Below are 16965 nucleotides of genomic sequence, written 5' to 3'. Positions count from 1 at the left end.
TAAGAGAGATAGATGCCTAGGGAACAAAATTTAAGGAGGTGCTCACTCCTTAAGCTTTGTGCTCTAGGTACCTCTGTTGCCTTACCCTAGTCCCAGGCCTGCCCAGGAGCTCAGGACACCAGATAGGAACAATAACAATAATAGCAGTTAACGCTTATATACCATGGACACATAAGCTCTATTCTAAGCACTATAAATATGCTGTTAGCTGCTGTCAAGTTGGTCCCCAGCTCATGGGAACCTCACATACAACAGAATGATAACACTGGCCACTCCTGCACCATCCCCATGATCATTTGCAGATCAGACCTTTGGAGTCCATTGATTTTTCATTGGAGTTTCAGAAATACATAGCCAGGCCTTTCTTCCTAATCCATCTTACTCTGGAAGCTCCAGTGAAATCTGTTCAACATCAGAGCAACACACAAGTCTCCAGTAGAGACCATGAATGGATGCATTGGCTGGAAATCAAACCCAGGTCTCTCCCCAGAAGGCAAAAATTCCATCACTGAACCACCGCTTCTCCCATTAGATGGACAGTGAAACCTACGAGTGCTGGAACTCAATAAGACTGCCTTGCTTTTCTGGGTCTCACAAGTTTTCTGCCTTTGACAAAGAGCAGTCTTACTATTTTTCCATCACTTATTTTAGTGGAAAATATTTGAGTTTTCCTTTTCTGAAAGATTTCTGCCTTACACAGGTGCCAACTTTCACAAGTTGTACTGTATATATCATGAGGGTTGTGTGAAATTATCCTCAGCTGACAGATGAGGAAACTGAGACACAGAACAGTGAAATAACTTGCCCAGCTAATAAGTTACACAGTTAATAGTGCTCCACAGTCAGAGTAACAAAGGAAGTAGGAGAGTCAGGAACAGAAGGAGCAAAAGGAATGTGTGGCTAGTTGCCTCCATGAACAACTGCCTCCTTTGCCTTGAGACTAGAAGAAATTAAATGGTGCCCAGCTGCCATTATTAAACGTTTTAATCAAAGATTCTATAAACAAATCCTAATCAAAAGGAAGAAAATGTAAAACAGACTTTCAAATTCTCATGGAATCTATACTTTCTGGAGCTACTGAGGCTAGATGAACCCCTGAGACTATTGCCCCAAGATAATCTTTAAATCTTAAAACTAAAAAAATATCCCCTGAAGTTTTCTTAAAACCAAATATAGTTTAGCTTAGCTGGTAAACAATGTCTGCCATGAGCACTGCATTCTTTTAAGATCAATCTACACGGGATCAAATTGACAACTTGAAAGATCAGATAGGAAACGTAGGGGACAATGGGGGAGGAACCACTTAAAAAAGAAGGGTGAAATGGTTGCATAACTCAAGGAATGTAATCAGTGCTACTGAACTGTACGTGTAGAAATTGTTAAAATGGTGTATGTTCTGCTGTGTATTTTCTGAACAACAACAACAAAATTTTACATACATATATTGAGCTCTGGTGGCATAGTGCCCAAGGCATTTGACTGCTAACCAGAAGGTTGGTGGTTCAAACCCTCCGCAAAAGGAAGACTGGGCAATCTACTTCTGTAAAGATTTACCTCCTCAGAAACTCAACCAAACCAAACCCAAAAGGGGTCTTATATATAAGAATTCACATTCTTAACCATGACACAATATTGTCACCTCTTCTGTCCCCCTACACACACATACGTATGAGAGTCTACTGGATGCTTGCCCAGCTGCCTTATCGGAGCTCCCCCTCCCCCACAGCAGACTGGCCACAGCTGTGCCTCTGCTCACGGTAAGCCCTGCAGGATGCACAATGCAAGTCACATGTGGAGAGGGCCCCTTTTATAACCCCACCACCCTAACTATCCTCTGTCACCTGACCTGCTGGTTACTCCTCATACGCACTGTGCCCACTCATCATGGAGAAGGCCCTTGTCTTTCTGCTGATCGCCCTCCTGGCAGTGGCCTATGCGGTTCCTGACCCCAGGGGAATCATTATCCAGTTGGTAAGAGGGTCTGCACGGGAGGGGCCATCTGAACCCCAGGTGGGAATGTTTTAAGCATGGTCTTTGATCTCTGCTGTCCCAACCTGGGGCTGGCGGGAGGTGTGGCATCTCTTCCCTTCCTGCCCCATGCCCTTTCCTGCACTTCTTCCCCTTGGGCCCCCAGAAAAGACTGACCTCAAGAGCTCAGACTGGAGCATCTCAGAGCACTGGTCCAACCTGGCTATGAGGGGCTTTCTAAAAATCCAGAGTCCTGGCCTCTCACCCTGGAATCTCTGACTCAGCAGGTCCAGGAGTTTAAAAAGCTTCCAAGGATTCTGGCTTCTGATCCAGGCTAGGAGATGGGGGAAGAACTGGCTTAAATATCACCTCTCCTGGAGGAATCTGACAAAACAATTTGTCAAATATTCATGGAAGACTTCTTTTGTGCTAGTCATTATTCTAAATGCTTCCAGAATATTTACTCAGTCCCCATAATAACCATGTGAGGTTGGTAGTATTTTTATCAACCCCTTTTCCAGATGGAGAGCTGATTAAAACAAAAACAAAAACAAACAAACAAACAAAAAAACCTGCCATTGAGTTGATTTTGATTCATAGCAACCCTGTAGGACAGAGTAGAACTGCCCTAAAGGGTTTCAAAAGCTATAAATCTTTATGGAAGCAGACTGCTTCATCTTTCTCCCACAGAGTGGCTGGTGGGTTCAAACTACTGAACTTTTGGTTAGCAGCCAAATATTTTAATCAGAGCTCCTTGGAAAGCTGAAATAGGGGGAGGTTAAGCAGCCTGCTTGAAGTTACTGAGCAAAACAGCAGTGGAGCTGGCATGGAGCCCAGGCAGTGTGACCTCAGATTCTGCTCTTACCACTGTCCCACACAGCCTCTCCATCCCTTGTGAGGACTGGGGAAGTCCTTTGAGGGCCACCTAGTTCAAAGGTTCTTAACATGGGACCCAGGAATCCCCCCTGAAATTATAAATAGAAAGCTGTGGGAAGGGATCTTTCCAGGCAGAAGGTACTCAACTTTCATAGGCTTCTCAAAAGAATGTGGAACCCAGAAAGGTTTAGAGACCCTGTTCTTGGACCATACATGCACATTCCAGATGGGAACTGCCCACCCTGGCCCAGTGACTTGTCTAGGGCCACCCATAGCGTTGGCAGTGCAGCTGGAACTAGAACCAGGCATCCTGTCCCCCAGCCTAGAACTGCTTCCCTGGTATCCATTTCTCACATGGGCTGGCAGTGGGCAGAAAGGCTGCCAGACCCAGGGGTTGAATTCCTTCACAAACTGACATTGGCAGAGGATGGGAAGGTAGGGGTCTGTATGGCCAAAGGGACTAGGGGAGGAAGGGAGGGTCCTGGACTGACTGGCTGCCCCACGCAGGATGATGGTGAGCTCTGCCTGAACAGCATCCAGTGCAAGAGCAAGTGCTGCCACCGTGACACCGGGCTGAGCCTGGCCCGCTGCATGCCCAAGGCCAGCGAGAACAGCGAGTGCTCTCCCAAGGTGGGTACCGAGGGGCTGCTGGAGGAGGGCTATCTCAGAGAAGGAGGTCACTGGGGCTTGGAGACTGGGACCTGGGAAAAGAGTTGGCCTGGTGTTGAATGTTGAGATGATGAGGGGGGAAAAAAAAAAAAAAATTCACTGCCATCGAGTTGGTTCCAACTCATAGCCACCCCTCCACGGGTTTCTGAGGTGGTATCTCTACAGAAGTAGATTGCCCAGGCTTCCTTCGAGGAGTGGCTAGTGGGTTTGAACTGCCAGCCTTATGGTTAGCAGTCTACCTTAGGCACCACGCTACCAGGGCATCATCTCTCTTGACCCTCACAATTGACCAGTGAGACAGAGGGGAGAAAAGATTTGTTATCCCCATTTCACGGATGGATAGATAGAGGCTTCAGAGGGATCAAGCGAGCCACAGAATGGAGACCAGAACTGGGGTCTCCCCTGGGGAGGTGGTCAGTAGAAGCACCATCTGAAAAGACATTCAGACTAGCTGCTGGTTCTTGGGGTTAGGCAGGGGCGAGTGATGCTTAAAGCAGCCCCCAATATCACATGACTCTGTTGACTCTATGTTTCTACAGACGCTCTATGGGGTTTACTACAAGTGTCCCTGTGAGCGGGGCCTGACCTGCGAAGCTGACAAGACCATTGTGGGAGCCATCATCAACACCAACTTTGGTATCTGCCATGATGTTGGACGCTCCACGCAGTGAGACCACTCACCCACCCCTGCACCGAACCCAGTGTGCCCCAGAACACTTGACCCTGGACCACCTCTCTCCACCTTTACCCCCTTGACCAGCACCTCTGTTTTCTGATTGGGTTCTTGACAATTAAAGCCCCTCCTGCAAACCTTCATCAGGCTCCTGGATGTTCTTGCTGAGGTGGTATCTTCTTGATGTAACATCAAGACTCTATCCCAGCCATCAGGCCAGAGGAAAAAGGGAAGATGTGGTTGGACAAACTGGAGACTGGAGATAAGGTTGTGAAGCAGGACCTGCTGGGCTGCAAGTCTCTCCACTTCTGGAGAACAGTTACACCTCCCTGGGTTGTCCTCCTTGCCCTTCAAATTTTCAGAGATACATACACACACACACTCATATTCTTTGCCTGGCATCAAAACTTACCAACACAAAAAATTATTTGTGATGTATTTTCTTTTTTTTTTCTATAATAAGTCTTTGCTATCCAGTTTGTATTTTACACTTATTTCAATTTAGATGTGTCACACTTTAAGTACTCAACATGCACATGCGGCTGGTTAGTTGCTACTATATTAGAGAGTAGAGGTCTACAGCGTCCAGCATTAGGAATTTTTCATGCATTTAAAGCTAGAAATACCTCTGCTTTTATAGCAGAATATCTAATAGATCTAGAAAGATGTGTTGAAATGATAGTTTTTATATATAATGGATTAAATAAATATTACCTAAATTGACTCCAGGTATTTCTTTCTACTTTTTTTTTTTTTTTTTTAAGAAGGCCATTAGAAATTTTTGAATTACACATGTAACTTACATTTTACTTTTTTGGGGGCAATGCTACTGTAGACTCTCAATTTCTGTTGCTTTTCAGAATCAGGGGCCTACCTCCTTTCACCATAGCAGAGGCAGAGACTAACTACAAACTCAAAGTACTTTTCTCCCCCAAAATTTCACTCGATTCTGATAGCACTGGCCTCTACCAGTGACCACATTCTCATCAGGGCAGCTAATTCTCCATGGCTTGTAACCAGTTTAGTCATGTGAGCAGCATATCTTTTTTTTCTCTCCATGACCTCCTAACTTCTTAAGACATGTCAGAGTCTAGTGTTGTGAACAAGGAAGAGAGGACTGGGATTGGCAGTAGACTTTTCCTGGCCTCCCCACTTCTACTCTTGCCACTAACACACTCATTTTCCCCTTTCTCATGCCCACCCCCCAAGCTCCCCATCAATTCTTCCCAGAATGACTATTGCTGATGTTGTTAGGTGCTGTCCCACTCACAGTGACCCCATGTGACACAGTAGAACTGCCCCATAGGACTTTCTAGGCTGTAAAATTTACTGGAATTGTTTCTCCTGAGGAATGACTGAATGGGTTAAAATCGCCAGTCTTTCAGTTAGCAGCTGAGCTGCTTATGTGTTTTGTCACTAGGGCTAGAAAAAAACAAACGCACTACCATTGAGTCAAATCAGACTCATAGCAACCCCTCCTTGGGTTTCCAAGTCAGTATCTCTACAGAAGTAGATTGCCCAACCTTCCTTCCTTCCGAGGAGTGGCTGGTGAGTTTGAACCTCCAGCCTTGTGGTTAGCAGTCAAATGTTTTAGGCACTACGCCACCAAAGCTCCCAGAGTAGCTATAGGAGTCCTTATTTTAAAGGTAAATCCCATCATATAACACCGCCCCCCCACTTCCCCACCTCTGCTTCAAAACCTCCAAGGACTTCCCCCGGCATTTAGAAGTCAAAACGCTTTATCTGGCCTGCTGCAGGGCCTGCAATTTCTGGGGCTTCCTGCCTCTCACTAGATCTCATGTCCCCCTCCCCAAAACACACACACAAGCCACAGTCCCCACTGCTGGAAGCGTCCACCAAGCTGGCCTGGCCCCGGGAGCATTTGCACCTGCTGGTCCCTCTGCACAGAACACCTTGCTCTCTGGTCTCTGCCTGGCTGCCTCCATCTCCTGCCTCAGTTTGAGCCCTTTAGGAACACCTAGCTAGATCAAATCCCCACCACCTTGCTTTACTATGTTCATAACATAGTATGTTCATAACACTATGGCTTTCTGAAATTATTATGTTTGCTTAAAAAAAAAAAATTATCTGTCTCCCTCTGCTAAAACCTCAGTTCCAAGAGGGCACAGGATCTCTGGCTATCTCATTCACTTCTGTAATTCTTGGCCCTTAGAACTAAACTCCGTGCACATAGGAGATGGCTCAATGCATAATTGTGGAATAAGAGAGGATACTGTAATCCTCTATTTCTTGTCTCTCTCCAATCCCCTCTCCTACTATTTCCTCTCTCCCTCACTCCTCTTTGCTATTCCTTGAAAATGCCAGGCACATTTACACTTCTAGACCTGTGCTCTGGCTGTTACCTCCACCCAAAATGCTCTTCCCCCAGCTACTTTCTTGCCTTGCTCCTTTACTTTGCCTAAACTTCACTTTGTTAGTAAGGTCTTCCCTAGGGCCCTATTTAAGCCTGTAACCTCTTCCCACACCACCACCATTCCCTAAGCCACTAAGTCCCTTCCTTATTTTCTTATTCTCCAGATGCCTGTCAACTGGGATATAAGTTTTACTTATATGCCGATGTATTATCTGTCTCCTATGCTGGAATGTCAGCTCTCCAAGGACAAGGAGTTTTGTCTGTATTGCTCACAGCCCTACCCCTAGCACCTACAAAAATAATAGACATATACTTGTTGCTGTACAGTGGGCTCCAACCCATGGCAGCTCCGTGTACAACAGAACGAAATGCCACCCAGTTCTGTGCCATCTTCATGATTATTGGCACGCTCGAGTCCACTGTGGCCACTATGTATTTTGAATGGCTTCCAACCTAGGAGGCTCATCTTGACACATGATATGGGAACTAGTATTCTGTTGTGATCCATAGGGTTTTCATTGGTGACTTTTAGAAGGAGATTGCCAGGTCTTTCTTCCTAGTCTATTTTAGTCTGGATGTGCTACTGAAACATGGTGGCCTGGGTCACCCTGCTGGCATTTGAAATACAGAAGGCATAGCTTCTAGCATCATAGCTTCACATAAGCCACCACAGTATGACAAATTGACAGATGGGTGGTGATTACATATAATAGGTGCTCAATAATCTGTTGAATAACTAACTGTCTATCTCCCTTACCAGGTGTGAGCTTGGCTGGGGCAGGGCGGTGCTGTGTCACATTCATCTCAGCACGTGGCACTGCTCCTGGCAGAGGTCTCAAGACTAGAATGAGTTCTCTTTTTCCTCCCAGATATCATTTACTCAGCACTTCACGCTACCCCCTACTCTGGACTTTCTCTCACTTCAACCTTGCAGTCTTCCTCCCTCAAGAGTGTAGAAAGAGGGCAGGGAGGTGACTGCACCCTCCAAGCTCCTTACTATTTTTCTGTCTATTACCTAGGGAAGTGAGCCCGTGGTGAAGAAGAGGAGGAGAAAAAGAGGAGACGCAGCAGCAGCAGCCACCCCATCATGGCCCAGAGGTGAAAGTGGCTTCTCTAAGGTCCAGCTAAACACCCTGCAGCTGCCAGGTGACTTGCCTGTGAATGAGTACTGGAGGGAAGGTAATGAGGTGTGAAGACCCAGCCCTAGAGTTGACAGGAAAGGCTGGCTTCTAGCCCAAAGTGACAGAGGAAAACAATGGGGGTAAAATAGACATTTTCCCAGACTTACTGCTGCATCCTGGATCATTTGCTGGGCCCATCTTGCTGCCAGCAGAATAGCCTAATCTTGTGTGCTTGGGCACTAGCACTAACAAGATCTGAGTTCAAATCTCAGCTTTACTGACTACTGGCTATGTGATCTTGGGCATTGCATAGCCTCTTTGAGCCTCAGTTTCCCCATCTGCAAAATGAAGATGACAATAATAATCCATCACAGGGATGATGCAATGCTTAAATAATGTGTATTGTGCTTTGCATTGTTACACAGGAAATAGAAGCTGTTGTCCTTGTCTTGTCTTTAGAATTAGAGGATGTTAGAGTTGCATAGTGCCTAAGGCACTTGACTGCTAACCAGAAGGCTGGCGGTTCAAACCCACCAGCCACTCCTCGGAAGGAAGATGAAGCAATCTACTTCCGTAGAGATACTGCCTCAGAAACCCAAGGAGGGGTCACTATGAGTTGGATCTGACTCGACGGCATATACAACAACAACAGAGTTAGAAGATTTCAAAAGATGTTGTCATCCAATCCTATTGTGTTTTACTGCTAATAGAGGGTATTATGAATATCTGAATATTTCAGATGAGCTGGCTCTGACCCAAGGACATTGCGAAACTTCCCCAAAGTCACAAAACTATTAAGTAACAGAACACTCAACTTCAACTTTCATCTTTCCACTCCCTTCCTCCAGAGGCCTTCAGTTATAATTACAGTAGGTCTCTCCCTTGAGGAGAAAATCAAGTGTATCTGGATACATTTCTGTAGGTCTTTCTGGCAAGGACAAGAATTCTGGGCTCAGAACAAAAAAACGGTGAGTGGTGAGTTAGTTGTGGTTGCAGATGATCAGAACAAAAAAAAAAAAAAAAAATGAGTGTTGGGAGCAGGAGCTGGTGGTAACTCAGAAGGCAAGAGCAGTGGAGACACTTTCACATATACTTGTTGTTGTTGTTGTTATTTGCCGTTGAGTCAGCCCCGACTCATAGCGACCCTTCCTTGGGTTTCCGAGGCAGTATCACTACAGAAGTACTAGTTGGCTCTAAACAAAAGGTCATAGATTCGAACTCAGCCAGCTGCTCCAAAGGAAAAAGACCTGGCAATCTGCTCCTGTAAAGATCACAGTCTAGGAAATCCTATGGGGCAGTTCTACTCTGTCACATGGTTATTATGAGTGGAGATCAAGTTGATGGCACTTAACAACAATAAGTTAAGGCCACCTAGATAATGTTAATATTTGTATGTTGGCTTGTCCCCTGACACTTTGCTGAACTCTTCTACTAGTTCCAGTAACATTCTTGTGGAATCTTTGGGATTTTCTATGTATAGGGTCATGTCTTCTGTGAACAGGAATAGTTTTACTTCTTCCCTACCAATTTAGATGGCCTCTCTTTCCCTTTCTTGCTTTATTGCTCTGACTAGGACTTCCAGTACAATATTGAATAACAGTGGTGATAATGGGCATCTTTGCCTCAATCCCATTCTCAAGGGGAATGCTTCTATCTCTCTCTGTTGAGAATACTGTGGACCGTTGGTTATTGTTTGGTTTTAAGATGTCTTCAGGGGATATTTTTGGTTTAAGGTTTAAAGATTATCTCAGGGCAATAGTTTCTTGGGCTCGTCTAGTCTCCATGACTCAGAAAAATGGAATTCCATGAAAATTGGTTTGCATTTTCCCCTTTTGATCAGGATTCTTCTATAGAATTTGATCAAAATGTTCAGTACTTTTAGCCAGGCACCAGCCAGTTCTTCTGGTCTCATGGCGAAGAGGGCAGTTGTTCATGGCAATTAGCCACACATTCCATGTTGTTGTTGTTGTTATATGCCGTGGAGTCAGCCCTGACTAATAGCGACCTCTCCTTGGGTTTCCGAGGCAGTATCACTACAGAAGTAGGATTGCCCAACCTTACTTCCGAGGAGTGGCTGGTGGGTTTGAACCGCCAGCCTTCTGGTTAGCAGTCACATTCCATAGCCTCCTCCTATTCCTGACTCTCCTTCTTCCTCTGCTGCTGTGGTTAATGTTTTCTAAAATACTTGAGTGACCAAGGGAAATGATCACGAGATAATGATACATGAGAAAAATCAAGTCCTGCTTTCTGTGTAAAGCAAAAAGTGTCCGAGCAACACTAAGGTTATATCAAATGGGCAGTGACAAGTAGACCCAGAGCAGGGTAGTCACTGGAGCAGTCTGAGCTTGGGGTGATACAGGGTCCCAGAGTAGCAGTCTGCCTCAGAAAAGTGATCTAGACATCAGAGTTGAGGTCAAGGCACCTTTGCCAGGATCTGGCCAGGTAAGAAAGTCGAGTTCTGAGTTTCTAGTGGGTAAGGACTGTGCTGATGATGGGAGCATGCAGGTTATATCCACACCACTCTCTTGAGAATTTGGGAAGCTGGTTCCACCACTGCACATAACCCAGCCTAAGTCAATCAGCACATTCCACCAATCAGGTCAGAGGGGTGCATGCAGACTAAGCCAATCCAATCAGAATTAATCTTAGGATGTTTGTGGGGAATTATGGGATAGAGGTATTTCCTTTCTCTAGAAGGCATAGTAATGGACATGTGAGGTGGATTTGTGGTTATAGCTTGGGTTCTGAAGCAAGACTCCCTGGGTTCAAATCCCAGCCTCACTTATTGGGAAGGAAACTCTGAGACTCGATGCCCTATCTTTAAAATAGGGAAAAGTATTCTAGTTACTATTGAGTCTATCTCAGTCACGATGACTGAGTGTGTGCCAGAGTAGAGCTGTGCTCTGTAGGTTTTCAGTGGCTGGTTTCCAGGAGTGGACCACCAGACCTTTCTTCTGAGGCACCTCTGGGTACATTCAAACTGCCAAGCTTGGTAAGCAGCCAAGTGCCATTAGCTGTTTGCACCACACAGAACTCAAGGGATAATTACAGTACCTAGTTAATGTTCTTGTGACAATAAGAAGAGTTAATACCCGTGAAGTACTGTACACAGTGCCTGGCATGGCAGAAGGGCTCCATAATTATTATTTATTATTAGAGGGCACCTGGAACTTCTGCAGCTTCCCACGGAGCTGCCCTGTCCCTGGATAACCAATAAATCCCCTCATCATCTAAACCAGTGTGAGGTGGTTTCTCAGATACTTTCAGCAGAAAGAGTACTAATAACCCCAACAGTAATGGCCCAACGGTATGACCTTGGGCAAATCATGTAGCTGTTCTGAGCCTCAGTTTCCTTATCCATAACATGGAACTGATAATATCTCAGAGAGCAGAGACACTTAATGTGTCAGGCATCTTCTCTCCATAGGCATGTGCAGGGGTGGCTCAAGCCTCCAACCTTTCTGTCAGCAGCTGAGCATGGAAGTCATTTTGCATTTGTGCTTCCCACACACATTGTCATAAACACTCCCAATGACCTCCACTCTTCTGCTCCCCTCACAAAACACTGAGATGCTTCTCATTATGTCTTCAACACTGACATCCCAGCACACATTCTTCAGGCATATCTGGTAGTGCAGTGCCTAAGGCATCTGACTGCTAACCAGAAGGCTAGTGGCTCAAGCCCACCAGATGCTTTGTGGAAAGAAGATGGGGCAATCTACTTCTGTAAATATTTACTGCCTTGGAAACCCAATGGGGGTTGCTATAAGTCAGAATTGACACACTGGCAGTGAGTTTGGTTTTTTGTTCTTTGGCCTCTCCCACACATGTCTCATCCCAAGACATGGCTCCTTCCTGGACGCAGCTTCTCCACACCCACAGTCCCCCTGCCTTGTTCCCTGGCTTCCAGACAGTGCCAAGCTCTTTCATGTCTCCCTGTCTCCAGTCTCCTCTTTCTCCTGCTCCCAAACTGTGACTGATCCCCACCAGGGCCCCTCTCCCAGAAAATGCAGACAAAGAGCAGAGACTGGAAATGACTTTAATGGCCCAGGAACTGGTACAGACCAGGGTAGGGGCACCCAAAGCCTCTGGTTCCAAGGGACAGAAGGAGGGGTGATGGTGCCCAGCCTGGGTCCTCTCTAAAGCACATGGCACCGGCGGGGACACAGCAAGTCCTTGGCTATGCAAATCAAGCCCTGTCGGCAGGGACAGAGGATGTTGGTGGTTCCCTTGGTCTGCAGGGAGGAGGTATGAGAGTTGAGAGTCAGCAAGGTGCAGGGAAGAAAGGGCCTTAAACTTCTTGAACAAGAGCACAAGAGCGGGAGTGAGACAGATCTGGGGTCTAATTCTGGCTCGACAGCTTATAATTGCATGGTCCTGGGCAAGTTAATTAGTTTTTCTGGCTCAGTTTTCTCATCTGTCAAATGGAGACAATTACAGTACTCACCTCACAGAGTTTTTGCCAGGATTAGATGAGATAAAGTAGATCAAAAGCCCACAATAAAAATACCTTGGTGGGGCAGTGGTTAAACACTCACCTGCAAACTGAAAGATTGGGGGTTTGAACCCACCAGCTGCCCCATGGAAGAAAAGATGTGGCAGTCTAATTCCATAAAGATTCAACGAAACAAGCAAACTCACTTGCCATCAAGTGGGATCCTACTCATAGTGACCCCTCCTTGGGTTTCTGAGGCAGTATCACTATGGAAGTAGATTGCCCAACCTTCCTTCCGAGGAGTGGCTGGTGGGTTTGAACTGCCAGCCTTCTGGTTAGCAGTCAAATGCCTTAGGCACTATGCCACCAGAGTTCCCACAGCCTTAAAAATCCTCTGAGGTAGTTCCACTCTGCCCTGTAGGGTCATGATGAGTCAGAATTGACTTGATGGCAAAGGTTTTTTTTTAAAAAAATTATTATTATGACCACTTCAGGCTGGTTGCTGAGGGCACTGCCAACTCCCCAGGCAGGGACATGGAGGTGAGGGTCATTTTCCCTAGTAAAGTTTGGGCCCAGGGCTAGATGAGAGAGAGCCAAGAGGAACAAGACATACTGTGTCTTCGTCTTCTGCTCCCTGCATTTAAACAGCTGACAACAACCATGCTTGATTGAGCACTGCTTATCATCAGGAGCAACTTGATGATGTAGGTATGTTAGTCCCATTTTACAGATGAAAAAACTAAAGCTCAGAGAATGGAAATGACCTGTTTGAAATCACACAGACAGGGGTGGCAAAGGCAGGATTTAACTGAGGTCCAACTCCCAAGCTATGATCCTGCCACCTCAGTGCATTTCTCTTAAGGAGAAAGTAGGTCCTTGTGGCAGAGTGGTAGGGATTGGCAGTGAGAAGAAATGCTTTTTCTACTTACCTTGCTCTAGTGATGTTAGAATGGAAATATTCACTCATTGAACAGACATTTGTTGAGCATCTACTGTGTGCAGACACCAGTCTGGGGGCAGGGGATTCAAAGTTGAGTAAGATACCATCGCTGCCCTTGAAAATCTCCAACCATGAGGGGAGGCAAACAGAGGCCATGGTTGAAGTTATGAGCCAAGAGTGTAGGAGCTCTGAGGAGGTGCTAGAACTGAGTTTGGCAGGGTTTGCCAGGTGGAGAAGGGGGAAGGGCATTCTAGGCAGAGGGAATAGGCAAAAGCAGTTGGGGCTTTGGATCCTCTTTTACTTCTCCCAGCCTATGTGCCAGAAGGGGCTGCCCCACCCCAGAGCCTCACCTGGGGCAAGCATGGCATGGTATACCCAGCCTTGGGTGCACAGAAGGCACCACCATTGTCCAAGTTGATAAGGCAGCAGTCACTGTGGCAGTCAGAGTGGTGGAAGCACTTGGCCCCATTGATCTGTGGGGACAGGAAGGGTCTCTTCCAGGCTGGGGATAGTCCCTGCGTCATCAGCTCTCTGGCTGCGTGTGTGCATAGGGGGTGTAGGGGTTGGTTCCTGGCATTGCCAGTGGGCCCTGAGGGTCCAGGATGGAAAGCCATGAAAGGGTTACCCCCAGCTTCATCACCCCTTGAACACACACACACACACACCCCACGTGCACACATACCCCAGGATTCAGGGGAGCAGGGGAGAGGGAAGGGGCATAGCTCTTTTCCTCTGCCTCTGCCTACCTGAGGGCCCCCTCACCTCTGTGAGGCTCAGAAGGTATCTTGTGTTGGGGGAGGGGGCTTTGCTGTTCTTGTTAGGTGCCATGGAGGCTAGCTACTCAATGTAACAGAGTAGAATTGCCCTGTAGGGTTTTCTAGGCTGGGAGCTCTGGTGATGTAGTGCCTAAGGCATTTGACTGCTAACTAGAAGGCTGGTGGTTCAAATCCACCAGCCACTCCTCAGAAGGAAGGTTGGGCAATCTACTTTCGTAGACATACCGCCTTGGAAACCCAACAAGGTGTCGGATCCGACTCAATGGCAGTGAGTTTGGGATTTTTTTGGTATGGTATCTTTTTGAGAACAGGTCACCAGGTCTTTCAGCCATGGAGCCAGTGGGTGGGTTGGACGAGGAACAAATACTACCAAATCACACTTAAGTAGGGGGATGGACAGAAAGGGAGGGAGGGAGAGAGAGAGAGAGAGGGAGGAAGAGAAGAAAGTGCCAATGTGACTACAGGACCGACAGCCAGGGGGAAAAGGGAGGAAACTAGAGCAGGTAGGGAGGGTTTGGTGGGGGGACTTCCAGGACAGTAAGTTGACCTAAGGTCAAAGGGCGGCACTGGGTGGGAGGAGTGTGTGTCAGGATAGTGTGAGGGACAGGAGAACTGCAGCTCATAAGGGCACTTTCACCTCCAGGGCCACCGGGGAAAGATGAAGTAGGGCTTTGAAATCAGTTTGAGAAATCCCAAAACTTTCTGGGAACAAATCTCCAATTTATTTCTCGTGGTTCCTGCCCCACTCTTCCCTCCAAATCCTTCTGGTTCAACTGCGATGCCTCTTAATCACCTTTCCACCTCGCATTACAGCTTAAGGTTCCCGGAAACGCCATTTTAACTCACCTTCATTAACCTACCTCCAATCCGTGGGAGCTCGCCCCAGCAGGGGAGCAGAACCCCCGCGAGGAGGGCGAAGGCCGTAGCCATGGGTCTGAGCGGCAGAGATCAAGGGAGGCTTCTGCGAGGCTGCTGCGAGATGAACTGCTTTCCTTGGCCACCCGACCCTCCGCCCCTAGGGGTGGAGGGCGAGGGAGTTGATGGATCACAGACGACCCGCCCCCGACCGGGATAGCTTTGCACCTCCCTGGTTCTGGAGCAGAAGTAAGATCCAAGGCACAAGCACTTACAAACTCCATGAGGAGACTCTCCAAGCCTCGGGAGGGGATGGAGAGGGGAAAGGTGCTCACGTGAGACCCTGGTTGGAGTATGTTTGAGCCTTGGATGGTAGACTGGAGGGGCTCTAAGTGCTTTTCCAAAGAAAAGCTTTAAACTGGAAACTAAAACTTTATTTTAAAAAAATTACACAAAACGTACTTATCTGCTGAAATGAAAATAGCTACCTTCTTGGTATCTGACTCACTTCCTCTGACGCTGCTGTTTGGTTGCATCAAGCTCTCCCCTGCTTTCCCTCGTCATCTTTTGGGAAACTCAGCCCTCCTCTAACCCCTGCTTCTCATACCCTCCCCAAGCCATGCCTCCTCATCTGTAATAATCAGGAGGTAGGATAAGATGGCTTCTAAGACCTAGACCTCTTCCTAATGATTCTATAAACTGTATGAAAGTCAAGGTGTAGGGGGAAAATGGCACTGCAGGAGCTGGAAAACTTAGGGAGGAGAAGGATGTTAAAGGAGACCTGCTACAGCAATCAGTGGAATTCCTCAAGATTTCTCTCTAAATGAAGCCTGTCTCACTTTCCCCCACTTTACCTGTCTCTGCTTTTAAAAATTCATTCTCAAGAAAAGATCTACAATCATGGGAGAAAGAAGGGCTGTTTATGCACAGGGAGACAGCTCAGGGAGACAGCTGTGCATGGGAGGGAAGGACACAGGGAAAAGGTAACTATGCGGATGAAGTGGGAGGGGAACTATTGCATTGTGGGAAATTGCAGTCAATGTCATGAGACAAAGTGTATGTGAACTGCTGTATGGAAAGTGAATTTACTCTGTAACCTTTCACCCAAATCACAATAAAAAAAAAGATAAATAAATAATAAAAATAAGAACAACAACAATAACAAAAAAAATTGTACTAGGATAGTATTTTGAGATAGTCAGTATGATTTTTCATCCTTGTATTTTTCCTTTTCTTTCTCCACTGCTCAAAATTCAAGGAGATACCACTGTGTTCAGTGTTAGGGGACGGACATAACATCACAGAAAGCAGATAAGCTTGAAAAAATTCTGACTTGTTTCCAAAAGCCCTACAGAGGGTGAGAAAATTGAAGTACAAATAAGTGTGCAGAAGGACTTTTCCCAAGGCAGAAATGAAATATTCCCAGGGTGGGGATTAAGGATGAGGATGAAGCTCATCTAATTGTACATTAAAAATGGGTGCATTTTATTGTATGTAAATTATAACTCAATTAAAGTGATTGAAAAAAAAAAAAGATCTAAGTGACCCATCTTAGGTCTTTTCAAGAATAACAGCCCCCACTATACTCCAAGGGCCTTTTGTCCATTGTTTCAATTAACCCTTCCTGTATTAGAGGTCTCTGGGAGGAGTTCTGGTGGTGTAGTGTATAAGACATTTGACTGCTAACCAGAAGGTTGGCAGATAACTTCCATAGAAATACTGCCTCGGAAACCCAACTGACTCCACAGCAGTAAGTTTTTGGTTTTGGGTGGTGTAAACGGTTTGCACTTGACTAACAAAAAAAAAAAAAAACAAGCTTAATGCCATCGAGTAGATTCTGACACAATTCAACCCCCATTGGGTTTACTAGGTGGTAAATCTTTATGGAAGTAGATTGCCCCATCTTCCTTCAACGGAGGGGCTGGTGGATTTGACCCACCAACCTACTGGTTAGCAGGCAAATACCTTAGGCACTGCACCACCAGAGCTGGTTGCATTTGATTACTTGACTATTAATCAAAAGGTTGGTGGTTCAAACCCACCTAGCAGTGCCACAGAAGAAAGGCCTGGTGATCTGCTTCTGTAAAGATTACAGGCAAGAAAACCCTGTGGGGCATTTCTACTCTGTCATACATGGGGTTGCCATGAGTCAAAATCAACTTGATGGTAATGAGTTTGGGTTTTGTAGGAGCTTGGTAATGTAGTGCCTAAGGCACTTGACTGCTAACCAGAAGGCTGGAGGTTCAAACCCACCAGCCACTCCTTGGAAGGAAGGTTG

General features: G+C 46.4%; 1 protein-coding gene across 1 annotated transcript; it reads left to right on the top strand.

Moving 5' to 3' along the window:
* The first annotated feature begins 1884 nt into the window (after window positions 1-1884).
* Window positions 1885-4184, top strand: CLPS (colipase). The gene is made up of 3 exons (XM_007939385.1): window positions 1885-1971; window positions 3352-3474; window positions 4053-4184. The coding sequence occupies exons 1-3, from the start codon at window positions 1885-1887 to the stop codon at window positions 4182-4184; spliced, it is 342 nt and encodes a 113-aa protein (XP_007937576.1).
* The last annotated feature ends 12781 nt before the right edge of the window (window positions 4185-16965 follow it).

Source organism: Orycteropus afer, unplaced genomic scaffold (assembly GCF_000298275.1).
Source record: "Orycteropus afer afer isolate SDZICR_OR568_19922 unplaced genomic scaffold, OryAfe1.0 scaffold00059, whole genome shotgun sequence".
NCBI classification, from domain to species: Eukaryota; Metazoa; Chordata; class Mammalia; order Tubulidentata; family Orycteropodidae; genus Orycteropus; species Orycteropus afer.
The sequence above is the reverse complement of the archived record's forward strand: the minus strand, read 5'-3'. Positions and strand labels throughout refer to the sequence as shown.